We start from the raw sequence: 16,068 nt of genomic DNA, 5'->3' as shown, positions 1-16,068 counted from the left end.
TGGGATTTCTTACGTCCGGCTTAGCAAATATTTCCCGTTTTCCAAAATGACTGACCCACGTCACACTGCCATCAGCAGGAGGCCCGGCTGCCTCACGCAGTGCCCCCCCACCCAGTGTTTTCCCTGTGTCCCCCTCACCACTTGATAGGGTCTGTGTCTAACACAGTGGCCGCTAAGTCAAAATTTCATCTTGAATTTTTTCCATTTACTTTACAACCGTTCTATATCCTAAAAACGTACTATTACCTGTAACGATTGCATCACATCTCAGGTATGCAACTAAACGTCACGTAGCCCTTCTCCCATGAGACATTTCCTGCTACTGTCAACAGCGTGAAGAACAGCCCTATTCACAAAACATCCCGCTGTGGGTTTTTTTACTCTATCCTTAGCATCAATTCCTAGAGAATTGCCACATTATTTCCTGCTAATGGACACTTCCCTGGATGGCTTTTGTACACAGACACATGTTGAGTAAGACTTTCTTCAGAAACCCTCTTTGGAGCGTTACTGCAGTGATCTTGGTAATCTAAAAGATGTACCAAAAAATAAATAAAGATGTACCATAGTGGCATCAAAAAAGAGAAAACTAAAATTTGACCTTCACGCCTGCGATCAGAACGGCAATCACCGAGGGGAAGGGATCGTAATGCAGTTTCCTCAAATCCACCACTGCCCCCCAAAATGTTCTTTTCTCCTTTCTCAGCCAGGAGACGCATGTCCTGCTGCCCCCTCCACTCGCCTCTCTTCAGCCCCGGCAGGCACCCACCGGTGAGAGCCTGGGTGCTGCTCCAGGGCCCTCGTACTGGGGATGCCCTTTCCGCAACTATCCGCAGACCAACTCCTTCACCTCCTTTGAACTGTGGCTCAAACACCACTTTCTCACGGCAGGTACTCGGTGCCAACTGCATCCCCTCCGCCCCCCACATGCTAACATGGGTCACTGGCTCATTATGTCCGAGGAGTGTCCACCACCCACTATAAGACCATCAACTCCGGGACAAGAGGCTTCCTTATTCTGTCCACGCTTAGGATCCCAACAGTCAAGAAGAGCCCCCAGCACATAGTAGGTGCTCAGTAAAACCATTTGCCGACTGCATGAAAGGCGCCAAAGTCACACAGACAGGAAAGCCACAGAGAGTCACCAAGGCCTGCTATGCTTTCCCAGGCGGGGTGAAAACCTCTTGCCCATTCCGCACCAACAGATCGCAGTAACGTCTTGCCAGTGACAGGAACCGTGCCTCGGTGAACCACAGCCAGAGGCAAAAGCCGGTAACACAGAGGAGGCTCTCAACTATGCCGCCGCCCCGGGCGAGCCCTGAGCAGGGGCAGCTCCCCACCTCCACCACAGCCCCTCGGCCAATCCACAGCTATATCTACTTTTCCCCAAAACAACGTAAGGCAAAACCCCCGACTAAAGCCATAACGCGCCATCTGGCTCATCAACCAGCACAACAAAGAAAGGCTTTCCTCTTCCTGCAACAGTTTGAGTGTTTTTACCTTGAAACAAAGTAAAAATAAACCACCTCTCCAGGTCCCTCCAAGTCCTCTGGAACTTCTTCACTGAGAATTTCTGAGCTGAATCCTCTCCAAATCTCAGTTCAAACACTACTGCAACAGTGAAGTGTTTGCTAAGCCCTGTGCGAGCGCGAGTCTACTCTCCAACTTCCGCCTCCTTGCTGACCTGCCTCAGTGTCTCGTCCGTGGGCTTCTCACACACCAGAACATTCACCCAGCCCGGTTCAGGGAGCTCTGGCCCCCGACGCTGCCCGGCACAGGGATGGCACACAGCACATGCATAACTGGTTTCCAAGGGCCAAAGAATGCGCCAGATCCCCTCCCTCACACCACACGCGGTAACTAAAGGTCCATGTTAAAAGCGCTAAAACTCCAAAACACTTGGCAGAAAATATAAAAACATATCTTTGTGGCCCTGGGTTAGACAAAGTCATGAGTCATGACACCAAAAACAGACAACAGAGAAACAGAATAGGTCAACGGGACTTCATCAAAATTAAAGACCGTCGTGCTGCAAGACATCATCGAGACATCAAAAAGACAGCCCACAGAATGGCAGAAAATAACGGATGAATCATGGATCTGATTAGGGGCTTGTGTCCAAAATATACAAAGAAATTCTGAAAGTACAAATTAAAAAAAAAAAAAAGACAAATTACCTAATTTTAAAAACAGGCAAAGTGGGGCACCTGGGTGGCTCAGTCGGTAAGCATCCGACTTCAGCTCAGGTCATGATCTCGCAGTTTGTGAGTTCGAGCCCCACATCAGGCTCCGCACTGACAGTGAGAGAAGCCTGCTTGGGATCCTCCCTTTCCCTCTCTCTCTGCCTCTCCCCTGCCCCCCCTCTCAAAAATAAACATTTTTTTAAGAAATTGGCAAAGAGGGGCACCTGGGTGGCTCAGCTGGTTAAGCATCCAACTTCAGCTCAGGTCATGATCTCGTGGTTTTGAGTTTGAGCCCTGCATCAGACTCTGTGCTGACAGCTCAGAGCCTGGAGCCTGCTTCGGATTCTGTGTCTCCCTCTCTGTCTACCCCTGCCCTGCTCATGCTCTCTCTCTCTCAAAAATAAACATTAAAAAAAAATTTTTTTTAATAAAAGTGGGCAAAAGATGTGAATCAACATTTGTCACCAAAAGATATACGAAAAGCCAATGAGCACATGAAAAGATGCCCAGCCACAATGAGATTCCATTTCATACCCACACGGAAGGCTACAGTCGAAAAGACAAGCACAGGGCCTGGGCGGCTCAGTCGGTTAAGCGTCTGACTCTTGGTTTAGGCTCAGGTGGTGATCTCACGGTTCGTGAGTTCGAGCCCTGCGTCAGGCTCTACGCGGGCAGTGCAGAGACTGCTTGGGATTCTCTCTCTCCCTCTCTCTCTGCCCCGTTGCCACTCATGCTCTCTCTCTCAAATAGATAAAACTTTTTTAAAAATTAAAAAAAAATACAGGCAATAACAAGTGTTGGTGAGGACATGGAGAAACGGGAGCCCTTGTACTTACAGGAAAACAGTCCAGCAACTCCTCAGAAGGTTAAATTCCACTGCCAGGTATACCACCCAAGAGAAATGACAAGCACGTCCACACAAAAACTTGTGCGTGAACTCACAGCGGCATTGCTCATAATGGCCAAAACGTGGAAACAGCCCAACGTCCGCCAAGTGATGAAGGGGTAAAGTAAAATACAGAGTCTTAATACAACGGAATACTATTCGGCCGTTAAAAGCAACAGCGTACGTGCTACAGCACGGATAATCCTCGACGCGATGCAAAACGAAAGCAGCCAGACGCAGAAGGACACAGAACACGCGGTTCGATCTGTATGAAATTCCAGAACAGGCAAATCTACAGAGAGTAATAGTTGCCCAGGCCAGGAGGAAAGGGGACTGAAGCGTGAACCTGACCACCAGTGGGTGTAGGCTTTCTTCCAGGGGAGAGGAGAACGCTCTAAAATGATGTCGATGGCTGCACAATTCCGTTAATTGTGTCCTTCAAATAGGAGAATTATGTGGTATGTGGATTAGAGCTCAATAAGGCTGTTAAAAATGTTTTACGAATTCCCTGTCTTCTCCCCAGTTGTTGTGCAAACGACTTTCCCGTGCCAGCAATGGGCCCGGAGCACAGCCGGCCTGCGATCTTGAGCAAAGATGTCTACCGAGAAGGGGGAAGATCATCTACGTGAGAAACCCTCTGGCTGTTCCCGGCACAAGCAAAAAAGCCTAGCTGGTGTCGTTGCCACGGAAACTTCCAGCGGGCCCCTGGGGTCCGGGTCATCCCTGTGGCTACGAAGCTGCACGTCAGAACTGGAAGCAGCCACTGAATGCTGAGAACAACCGAAGCTGCCCTTAGGAAGGGTGTCTCCCACCCCTCACTCTACCCACGAATTCAAAGGCAGGGATGGACCTGGCCATCTGGACAGCTGTGTGCGTTGCCGACCACCATTCCGGCAAGGGCCCTTCCCAACGAAACCTCTTTGCGTGGGGGACTCGCGGAACCTCTACATCATCTCTCTTTAGTCCTAGAAAACCCTTCAAGTAGGCACCGTGGTCCCATTTACCAGACGTGAAAGCAAGGCTCTAGCAGCACAGCCTGGCGAGGTCTGTGCTGTGACCCGCCAAGGTCACAGCGCTGGCGAGCAGCTAAGCGGTGGGGCCTGAACCTGTACAGGTTACCTGACGACAACCAATCCTGTATTCCCTCCCTGACTCATGGGGAGAGGAGCCAGGACAGGCACACCCCATGCCTGGGGCCAGAGGTCAGATGGTGTCCACGCAAATCCCTGACTCCTCTGTGACCGCGAACAGACAGCTCACCTCGCTGCACTCAGTTTTCTCATCTCTAAGATGGGAACGGTACCATCTTCAACACTGTTCAGCTGCAAGAAGTTTGTGTTAAAGAAAATATGTCAAAGCATCCAGCACAGTGCCTGGTGCCCAAGCTTTTCTTCTCCAAAGGACCGGCAGGCCAGAGGCCAGACACGAACTTCCAGATCACAGATCGGATGAACCGGAGGCCCGGCGTTCTCACTGCCTCAAGCACGGGTCACGCGCCACAACGATGGCATCTTGCTCTGGTCAAGACCCGAACAGATCGCGGGTTGTCCCTGGGAGCTCAAAGACACGTGTGAACCACTTGCACACAAACGAGACGTTTGCAACCTATGAGTGGCTATTCCTTTCCGAGGGCAATGCAAGAGACCAAACCACAGAGGGGGGAAAAAATCATGGGTCTATCTCCTGAAGACATCACAAAACCGAAGCTGAGGGCCAAAAACAGTCACCTATCAGATGATTTCCTGTCTCAAACTGGAGCGAGAGGAACCAGCACGGAGGCCACCAGATCTCTGCTTCTCCACGAATCTTTCCAAACATGCTCCTGAAAGGACCCCGGTCAAGTTGGGTGTATTCCTCAAAAAACCTCTTCGGTCTCTCACTTTCAGAATGTTTATCTGTGGGAAGGCCTGGTGATTTTTTTCCAGAGTTCAAAAGCAGTACTCTTTTAGCTAATAGTAATTTGGGGAATCTTGGAATAACTTACAAAAAAGGAGTCCAATTCCAAAAAGAATCATGATCTCTCTCTGGAACCAAATTCAATGTGTTGGGAGATTGTTCTTTGTTTAAACCCTCACCCTGGGTCTGACTGGTTCAGTCTGAAAGTGACTCAGGTTATCTAGGATCTGTTGCCGTGAAAGTGAAAATATTCCAAAATATCTAGCAGGACCGAGTGTGCTCTATCTCAGTCAAGGCTACATAGAGAGCCTGCATTCACAGCCAAATTAGGCCCCACTAATAAAATTCCAAGCAGTCACTGGCATTGGAAACCAAGTGAGATACAATTAAATCCATTTGAACAAACCCCCATTGGTCTATGGAACGAAACACAAAAAATAAGACAAGCCATCCAGTGGCCTGCAGGGTAGAGGACCCGGAATGCCATTAATCAGCCAGGGACAGGAACGTCCCGGAAATTGGCATGGACAAATTAGGGACCGTGAAAAATGTCACAGTAAGAGAAACACGTAGTCAGTCCTGCCTCCACAGCCAAGTTGCGCTGAATCTGGAGGTCTCATCTCCCACGCAGAGAAGGCTGGACCGTCCTCTGGTGTCTGCAACCCAAAGACTGCGAATGGGTCAGCCAGGATAATCCCAACACCTTCATTAGACGAGGGAACTCGGCCTGTGCTTGGCAAAATGTGTTTCCGGGTGCTGTCACATTCTCTCTCCAGGAAACCTATGCTCCAGTCGACCCGCGGCGCCCCAGACTGAACCGGATGGCTCTGGCAGACGCGGGGCAGAGCTGAGACCCGCGCGCAAACCACGCAAGTGACCGTTCTGCCTCCAACGACTGTAGCGCGCACACACTTTCCGGACTGCCAGGCTCTCTGTTCGGCCCATCGCGCCGTGTCAAGTGCACCCCCTTTCTGAAAAGAGAGAGGCTAACATCTCACAGCGGTCTGCGGTGGCCATTTCCGGGACAGCCACACGGAAACATCTCGCCGTATGTGAAACCTTCAGAAGAGGGAAAGTTCGAGGTCTGGGAACGGCTGGCAAAGCGAACTTAAGGGAAGTGCATGGAAGGCGGCCTGCGTAGACGGTAGCCAAGAGGTTACGTCTGCCGCTTCCGAACGGGAGCCCCACGCTTGCCGGGGTGTGAATCCCACCCTCTGGTCATGGGCGAGCAATGGGACTGCTGCCGCCTCAGTTTCCCCATCTGTAAAGTGGGGTTCATAGACGACTGACTTTGCAGGATGTCCGTGAGGAGGAAGGCACCTCCTACAGGAAGCGCTCTGCCAGGCTTTGCCATCAATACAACGCGTCCTCTGGTCGCCCAGAATGCCCTTTGTGGAGGTCTGCCAGGAGGAGGCAAAAGATGGGACACTTTCCACTCATAACACAGTCCATCTCAGGAAACACGCCCACTGCCACACAAGCCAGCTCACCTCTCAACTTCTGCAGGCGGGGCGCCTGGGTGGCTCAGCCAGTTGAGCGTCCGACTTCAGCTCAGGTCATGATCTCACGGTTCGTGAGTTTGAGCCCCACGTCGGGCTCTGTGCTGACGGCTCGGGAGCCTGGAGCCCGCTTCAGACGCTGTGTCTCCCCTCTCTCTGCCCCTCCCCCACTTGTGCGCAAGCTCGCTCTCTCACGCATACACACACTCTCTCTCAAAAATAAACATTAAAATAAAGAAAGAAAACAACTAACCTTCTACAGGTACTCCGAGGAGCCTCCCGACTTCACTGTCCACCCTAAGAAGTAAGAACGGTGGTACACGAGACACCCTGAGACAAAGAAGTGCACACACACACTTTCCCCACACTCTGAAGAGCTGAAAATGCAAAAACCCAGCAGTGAGTGGCATTTCGCAGGAGCTGGGAGGTGCAATTACGGCCCCAAAGGCAATTAACAGTGCGAAGTCACGACTATCACCTGACCCTCCTTTACGGAAGATGGCCTTTGCCATCTCCATCATGGAGATACTGTCAACGGCAGGTGAGGTCCCCAGACATCCCTCCTGCCACGACACCTGCCAGTGGCCGTCAGGTCTGGGTCCTGCTGGTCCCCGGGGCCACCGAAACAGCTGGGCTCACCAGCGCCAACTGTATTCAGACACAGACACCAGAAACAGCGGCAGCCAGGAGACCGTCCTGCTGATTCACTGCAAGGTTGGCCATTAGGAGTGGACAAAGATACGATGAAACACGCATTTCACCATAAATATACTTCCAATGTTAACTAGAGAGTAGAAAACAAGGGAGGTCAGAATGCCTACAAAACTGTTTTAAAACAAGACCCCTTGCGCCCACCTCTGCCTGGCAAACTGCAGATCGTTAGCAGGTGCACTTGACATCTTGGGATCTTGGGTTTTCCCTCCGCATTTTCTACAGTGAAGCAGATAACATGCACAGAGAAAGGGCTGTAATGTCTATGGACAGTTTAACAAAATTATATCTCAAACACACATCCAGGCCGAAAATTAAAAAGCCCACCTTGTCCAGTAAACATTTTAGGTCAAACCCCTTTTCTCCTAACAGAGGCGACCACCACCTACTTTTCATGATATCTTCCTTGCCTTTCATTGATAGTTTTATAACCTGCGGCAGCATCCCCACACAAGAGTCTGATTCTGCATGTTTTGTAACTTGACTGAAACTGGAGTCACCAGTGTACGTTTTCTCGGGCCTCTCTGGACATCCTCAGGGGAGGGTGGAGGGACTCAGGTCTCACATCTGCAAAGATCCCTGAACAGGTCACCCAAGGGCATCCCCCCATTCTCAAAGCCCAATAACCGAGGTTACTGAAACCCTAATCCGACAGGAAAGTCTGATAACAGAGATCACCTCTGAGGTGGGAACGGGCAGAGCGGGAGAGACCAAGTGCAAGCAGAAGGGCAAGGTTAACACTGGTTCTTGATTTAAAGAATCATTTTCTGAAAAACACGTGGCAAGAGGATCTTTAACACAAATCGTATGACGTTAGCACTTCAGAAGCACGAATCGAGAGCTTGACGCAGTACCATGCCGGCATTAAGTAGAGAATTACGAAGACTATTTTCAACAGTGTAGAAAAATGTTGAGTGGAAAGGCTAGGCCGTAAAGCGTAAATGCACTAGGAAGACGTAAAAAGCATATGCGCGGGAAGAAGGAAGTAACAGCTGACCCTCAAGCAACATGGGGGTTAGGGGCGCCAACCCTACCCCCTGCAAAGTGGAAAATCAATGTAGAACTTTTGACTCCCCAAGAACTTAACCGCTAACAGCCAGATGTTGACTGGAAGCCCTACTAGTAAGTAATAAAAGATCAATTAATACATGTTTTGTGTGTGTGTTCTATACCATAACCTTCCAATAAAATCAGCTAGAGAAAAAAAAATGTTAGGAAAATCATAACACAAAATACACTTACCGTACCGCACCATACTGATCAAAAAAAAACCCCGCGTACAAGTGGATCCGCGTAGTTCACACTTGTGTTGTTCAAAAGTCAAGCGTATGCTAAAATGCAGTGGTTGCATTGAAATGGTGGGACTGTGGCTGATTTCTCCGTTTATAAAACGTTTGTACTCACAGTTACGTTCCTGTACAACAACATCCTCCTCAAAGCGCCAATTCTCACACAACAATGCAATTTCACTGGGTTGATTACAACTCATTCGTAAGACTTCTGGCAAACAAACTTTACCAGCACAGATCGTTTCGGAAAGATCCTCAGGAGGTCATGAAAACGTACTTCGCAGAGACAGTACCTAGCCACAAGTCTGGCCAGTCCACACCAAGCTTCCCTGGAATTAATCAAACGTCACGTAATTTCACTTCAACTCTGCTGAACACACAAACTCCAAACTGGTCAGGAGTACGGCAAAACCCCACCCAACACCTGCTCCACTCCGACCACCCAGCCAGCAGGAACCATGAAGCGTGGCCCGAGTCCTCTATCACTCCAATGGCTCACAGCCCGCGTGTACCTTGGCCCATCCCGAGCCCCCCGCGCTCCAGGGCACTTTCGTCCTGATTATTTTCACAGAGAACATCTATCCCCTTAAGCCTCGTTATGGTTTTTGAGTGATTCTATCATGAAAACACTGCAGTCCTTCAGAGGGTAACGTGATCCGGAGCCCCGCTCACCAAGTACCCGGGGGGGGGGCGGGGGGGGGTGCGGACCTGTTCCCAGACAGGCCTCGCGGAGCCGCTGTCCCGACACTCACAACTCCAGGCTCCCCCCAGCAAGCAGCGTGGGCAAAACATCTCTGTTTGTGATGTCTTTTTCTTAGGAAGGAAAAAATAATACCAAAACAGAATTCCCCCACCCGGAACACATCACTTTCTTGCTAACCACAAATTCTGGCAAAATCCGTTCTACGTAACAGTGATTCAGTTAGTTCCTCTTTCTTCAAATTGACACATTTTACCTTGCAAATTGGGTATGTCTGTATGACAGAGAGTTGAAAGACCAAGGAAGCAAACTCAAATCATATTTCCACAGCTACCACTGTTACCAAGTTAAAATGTGACACTATCCTGAAAAAACGTATGATGAAAACGTAATTCTATTTAAACCTCTAAGCCTTTTCTGCATAGCAGATCTTATTCTAGATACTGGTATGTAAAGAAAAATAATAGTTTCTGCCTGTCGGGAGTTTACAATCAAAATGCGTGTAATGAAGGGGAGCAGGGTGGACAGGAAGGGTTGTTGTTGTTTTTTTTTCTCCTGAATGTAGTCAGCACTTTGAGATAGAATTTAACCCACATGCATACATCTTAAGTGACAGCTCACTGAATTCTGACCAATGTACACCCAGAAAGCAGCAGGCGAGGGGTGGTGGCTGGGGCAGAGAGAGCAAGGAAAGGGCCCAGGCACGCAGAGAAGGTGGGGGCCGGTGCACAGGAGCGCCAATGATGAGCAGAGCTCAGGCATGACCCCAGAGAAAACCAGGAGACAAATGGCCGGGAGCTTCCTAACCAAATGGAATGTCTGGAATGCCATCCACTGAGCCGCTCTAACAGAACTGAAGCCGATTCTCCCCTGGGCTAAAGACCAAGTTTAGGTCCATCGGACTGCAGGAAAGTGGGCCTATGATACACAGCGGTCACGCGTGTATATTTTTATCAGGGTATGATGCAACCTCAAAAAATCAAATTGCACAATCAAGCATCTATCACATTCATCCGTTGCCATTCTTACTCTACGTCACAGTTGCTGAGCTTTATAGCTTCAAAAGAGGCCCTGAAATAAACTCTCATCCCGCACAGAGAGTAGAATGTTCCAATCAGACATTTTGCTAGTTACAATTTTACTGTACAAGCCACAAACGGCCTATGTTTAAAATGAAAAAAGAAATTCTACAATTCAACATGAAAAAAGATACACTCCTAACAAAATGGGCAAAAGATATGAACAGTGAGTTCGGAGAGGCCACACAAGATGAAAATATGACAAGAAACTAAACTCCACTAACACTGGAGAAAATGGAAGTCCAAACAAATATGAGACACATTCTTAATTTTTGTAAATCTGAAGAGCTTAAAAAATGGTATTTAGTGTTGATGAGGTTATGAGGAAAGGGTGTGGTTTTTATTTTTTTTAATGTTTCTTTTTGAGAGAGAGAGAGGGAAAGAGACAGGCACACAGAGTGGGGAGGGGCAGAGAGAGGGAGACGCAGAATCCCAAGCAGGCTCCAGGCCCCAAGCTGTCAGCACAGAGCCCGACACAGGGCTCGATCCCACAAACCCTGAGATCGTGACCTGAGCCGAAGTTGGACACTTAACTGAGCCACCCAGGCGCCCCTGAGGAAACGATGTTCTTAATAAAGCACGTTGCTGACTAAACTGGTGATAGGCACCACAGAGGACAATGCGTCACTACCTGTTAAAACAAAAGAGGTGCAAACCCTGTGACCTGGCAATTCCACTCCTACAGCATCTACTCATGGAAGGCAGGATAACGCCCCTCCCACCCGAAGGTGTCCACGACCTAACCCCTGGAAGCTGAAGCTGTTGTTTCCACAGAGAAGGGAAACTAAGGTAGCAGATGGAATTCAGGTTGCCAAGCCGCTGACCTTAAGAAAGGGCACGGGCTGTGGACTACCCAGGTGGGCCCAGTGTAGTCCAGGGGTCCTTCAAAGGGAAGGAAGGAAACAAAAAAAGGAGAACCAGAGAAATGACAGCATGTGAAAGACGTGCTCATGGCTGCTGGAGAAAGGGGACCATCGGCCAAGGAATGTGGGAGGCGTCTGCAAGCTAGAAAGGCCAGTAAATGGATTTTCCCCAGGGCCTCCAGAAGGAACGCAGCCCTGCCCACACCTGGTTTTAGCCCAGGGAAACCGATTTTGGACTGCTGACCTCCAGATCTGGGAGATGATACATCTGTGCTGTTGAAGCCACCATGTTTGCGGTAAATTGTTAGAGCAGCGGCAGAAAACTAATACACTGTCCTGGGGAAACACGGGCACAGAGGCACAAGGCGGGATGTTTTCTGGGAACGCGAATGTATAAAATATAAAAACAGAACGGAGAGAATCCATCCCGAACTGATAACAACTGTCACCTCTGGTAAAGAGAGGGTGATGGCAATCGAAGTGAGATTTCCACCTAGTTAATAATGTTCTACATTTTTTTTAAAGAAAATGTGTTTATCCATATACTGCTTAATTGCAAGTTAAATGTTTAGAGAGTTACCGTTCACAGCTTAAACGTCAAAGAACCACAATATAAGACTCTTAATGCTGAAAAAGTGAACACAATTTCTGCTCACAATCTCAAAAGCACCACCAAGTCCTAGACCTCACAGTCCCCACGATTACATGTGGGCTCTGCCTGTGTAGACAGGACACCAGAGAAAATTCATTCTGTATCCATAAACACAAACCCTTCAACAAATCAAAATCAATGTGAGATTCACATTTATGGTCGACGGACAAGATTCAGTCTCAAAGGCTTAGGTTTTCTGACTCCAGCCCACCCAACCACGATTCCCACCTTGACCGTGCCTCCTTAACACTGCCCACTTCAAGCAAGTCACTTGCCTCTGGGTTTCCTTTACCCCGGTGTAAAAAAAGGTTTGTTCTACCACGTCACCTGCCTCATGGGATGGTCAAAAGATTTTAAATGGGATGAAATGACAGGTTACATCCCAGCAATCCGTGAACCCTGAATTTGAGACTCAGCCGGCTATAGAAAGCCCTCTGTAAACACAGAGGTACTGGCTACACTGTGGATACCATGAGCGGGCCTAATAAAATCGCCACGACCCCAAAGGAGGCCAGCTACCATGGAAATTCCAGACCAAGTTGCAGGAAAGGCAGTCTCGGAGAGCTGGTGCCATCCGTAACTGGCAGCCGTAAGTGGAGTCCTGCCTCAAACACCTCCTGCAGTTACCTGTACCTGCAGAGAGACCCCTGAGCCACCACCACCACCACATCCAGCAACTATGAACTGCTTTATAATCCGAGGGGAAACAGCCTCCCATTTCCAAATGTGACCCAGCCAAAGGGGCGAGGCGACGGCCCTGGTATAGGTGAGAGGGACTGCCCACGCTGGGCGCCAACGTGAGGCCTCGAGGACACAATGTTCTAACCAACAGCAAGAGCCATCACACGCATCCTCTTACCCAGCTCCAAATAAAATGAAAAATCTAAAGACCAACTTTGGGGGTGGGGGACTTCAGTGCAGACGCAGACTCACCCAGGATCTTTCATATCAATTAGTCAGGCCAGCCCAACGCCCACGCCCCAGCAGCTTCCCTGACGCCCCCTTCCTGTTTCTCCCTAATGAATGAGCCCTCTCGTAGCCCCCCAGAACTTAGGGTGAGCACAGCCCCCTGGAGACACCTCGCCAGACCGCCAGGAGGAGTCCCTCAACCTCGTGCCCCACCCCCCCCCCCACCCCCGCCAGCACCAAGAAGAGGTAGTAACTCCTACCAACATCCCCCTACGTGCGTTCTGCAGTTAGAGGACTAGGACTAGAGAAAGGAACTTTTCAACAGGGAGCATGCTAGAAAAGCCAAGCCTGGCGCACGCCTTTCCGTGTTCACGCTCATCCACTAGCTCGGAAGCACTCCCGGCGAAGTCTGTCCGGATTGCTGGGGAGAACTCCCAATTTCTCGTCGGAGCCCCGCAAAGTCCTGGGCTGCGCCCCACGCGGCCGGGCGGGGCGGCACCGCGGGGGGCAGGGGACGTCCGTCCCCGAGGGGGCCCTGCACCGGGAGGCTCGGGCAGAAGAGCGCGGCCGGGACAAACCTGAGCAGGTGCTCGGGTCCCCCGGCCCGCGGCGCCACAGCGCGCTCCTCGGCGTGGCAGGGGCACGCGGGGCGCCGCGGACACCCAGGGAGCCGAGGGTCGCGGGGTCACGGGGGACGCGGGCCCGGGACCGCGCGCTGGAGCCCGGGGGACCGCGAGCCGTACCTGCCGCCGGCGGGTCCGCCTCCTCCTCAGCCTCCGCCTCAGCTGCCGCCGCGACTGGCGCCGCGCCTGCCTCCCCCGGCAGCCGGTCCATCACGCCGCCAGTCATGTGAGCGCGCGCCACGTGACTTCCTCCGTGCCCGCCCGCCCGCCTGGCCGCGCCCACCCCGGCACGCCCCGCCCACGCCCGGCCCCGCCCCGCCCCTTGCCTGGCCTCGCGGCGCCCGCTCCGGGCCTGCCACGCCCCTTCTCCGGCCTCGCCACGCCCACCCGGGCCTGTCACGCCCCTTGCCCGGACTCGCCACGCCCCGCCACGCCCCGGCCACGCGGCCACCCGGAGGATTGGCCCGCGCTCCCGCCCGCGCTCCCGCTCCCCCCAGCAGGCTCGGTGCCAGCCCAGCTCGCCCACTCGCTTAGCCGCTTGCTCGGCCGCTTGCCGTCACGCTCACCCCTCGGCCGCTCACTCGGCACTTCCGCGTGGGCCTCTCCCCGCCCCGCGCCCCCGCACCCCTCCCGGCTCGTCCCTCGCTCCCCCCGCCGCCTCTAGCCCTTCCCTTAGCTCCCACCCCCCTCCGCTCACTCATTCACTCGTTCACCCGCCCGCCCTCTCACTCGTTCCCTTCCGCCCGTCCACAAGGACTCACTCACCCTCCCGCCCGCCGGCTTGCTCATTCACTCTGCTCCTCACTTACGCACCACTCCCCACTCACTCATTCACCCCCTCGCTCGGTCACTCAGCTTTTCACACGCACCCATCCCCCACTCATTCATTCGTTCATTCCTCCACTCACCCACTTCTCCCCCCGCCCCCTTGCTTGTTCACCCACTCGTCCACCCCCTTGCCCACCCACTCTCACTCGCCCTACCAGCTCACTCACCCACTCCCCCTGGCCGTCCAGTGCCGGGACCCGGAGATAGGAGGATGCATTCGGTGCCTCCCCCGATCTGGAGGACCACAGGACACCAGAGCAAGTGTCCTGGCTGTTCCAAAATGAGGCTGTGGGGGCACCGGAACAGATGAAGGGACCCCTGGGTGGGGCAGAGCCTGCCTGAGCTGATGCTGGGGATGAGGAGTTCAGCAGAAGGAGCGGCCTCCAGCAGGCGCGAAGGTTCTGAGGCATCAGGCAGCTGCAGACGCTGTGGTTCTCCCGGAGCTAAAAGTGTGGCTGCAGAAATGGCAGAAGAGGAAGCTGGGGCGCCAGGAAGGGCTCCATGAGGGAGGGCCTCGTTTCCAAAGCCAGAATCGTGGACCTCCGGATTCTGATGCCCACCAACGCCCCCTGGGGGCTGATTATAGCGATCTAGAGCCCAGACCGACCCCCCTCCCCCTCCCTGTCGGGGTCCTAAGAAAGGTCCCAGTCTTCCCCAGGTAGCTGGTTTTCCTTGCTACAGCTGGACCCTGCCTCAGTTACAGATCACCGCACCCAAGGACATCCCAGACAGCTGACACAGTCAGAGAGGCTCTCCCCGCACCCCCCCCCCCACTGTAACCTAGCAAGTGCTATCCCTTTCTCCAGATGGGCTTTTCCAAGTCACGGGGCGCGGGGGGCGGAGGGGGGGGGGACACTGCAGGATCCTGTGATGCACAGACCCCCATCTGATGCTATTTCCTTCCGCCACCGCCACCGGGGCTTCCTTTCAGGGCTTGTTGCATCAAATGATCGGCTCAGCACTTTTCCCTGACTCTGCGTCTATCCAGTCCCCAAACACACACTCACTCGGGTGTGCGCCTACACCCACACACACACTGCTGATGTCCTGGTATTACTCCGCACGTATCTCTGTCCCTCACTAGATTATAAAATCTTTATTAAAGGTTTGAAAGTTCACTGGACTCTCCAAACTGTAAAACCCTAATAGAAGTGTATAAACAGACACTATTCAAGAGTGATAACCTTAAATGTATTATTTTAACACCCTTGACACAGGGCCACACAGCCTCTAGTTCAGCACTTTGCTGGATCTTTGCTGCACTTTCTAATCATCTGGGGAGAGTTCAGATAGACTGTGTCTGGAGGCCGCCCCCAGAAGTTCTGATTTAATTCATCTGAGGTGTGGCCTAGACTTGGGATTTTTTTTTTAAGCTCCCCAAGTGATTCCAACATGCAGCCCAGGTGGAAGGCCACGGTTCTAGGTTGAAAGATTATTTGATTCCTGCAAACATTGCCTGAGCATTTTCTAGGTACTGCATTGGGGGGGGGGGGGAGACACAAGGATACAACAGGATTCTCACATCACAGAGTGAGACAGGTGATAGGGCTGGAAACATAGGTGTTGTGAGAGGAAAGGGGAGTGAGCAGTGGGTTCTGACGTGCCCAGTTCCAAATGCCTCCAGAAAAAGGAACTCGGTCCTTACAGGTTGTGGGCTCTATTGCCAGATACCTCGAACCGTTAGAAAGTTCCTGGAAACGTGCACTGAAACTCGTCTGCCTGTAACTTCTTTAGATCCTCATCAAAGAAGACTAATCCTTATACGATTTCTGCTTCATTCAGGAAGCAGCAAACAGCAGACCAGAATTTCTGACTTTTAAAACCTTGTGGTTAATGGCAAGGATCCAATTAACATTGTTCATCTGTTGTTCGAGTCACATCAATCGCTTTCCATATAGGAAAACGAGGACCATAGGCACACGCTGACAACTGGAACAGTGGAGTCAGGAC

General features: G+C 51.8%; 1 protein-coding gene across 2 annotated transcripts in view; it reads right to left on the bottom strand.

Moving 5' to 3' along the window:
- SNX8 (sorting nexin 8) overlaps positions 1 to 13,537 on the bottom strand; it is a 38,869-nt gene extending 25,332 nt beyond the window's left edge. Inside the window, exon 1 of one of the 2 annotated variants that reach the window (XM_027042375.2) lies at positions 13,411 to 13,537. In XM_027042375.2, the coding sequence (XP_026898176.1) occupies positions 13,411 to 13,516 (106 nt within the window). In that variant the 5' untranslated portion in view covers positions 13,517 to 13,537. Of the gene's footprint in view, positions 1 to 9,216; positions 10,553 to 13,410 lie in introns of those variants that run through there. The other variant, XM_053213033.1, reaches the window with a different exon arrangement.
- Between the last annotated feature and the right edge of the window lie 2,531 nt (positions 13,538 to 16,068).

Source organism: Acinonyx jubatus, chromosome E3 (genome assembly GCF_027475565.1).
Source record: "Acinonyx jubatus isolate Ajub_Pintada_27869175 chromosome E3, VMU_Ajub_asm_v1.0, whole genome shotgun sequence".
NCBI lineage: Eukaryota > Metazoa > Chordata > Mammalia > Carnivora > Felidae > Acinonyx > Acinonyx jubatus.
This window is presented reverse-complemented; position numbering and strand designations above follow the sequence as displayed.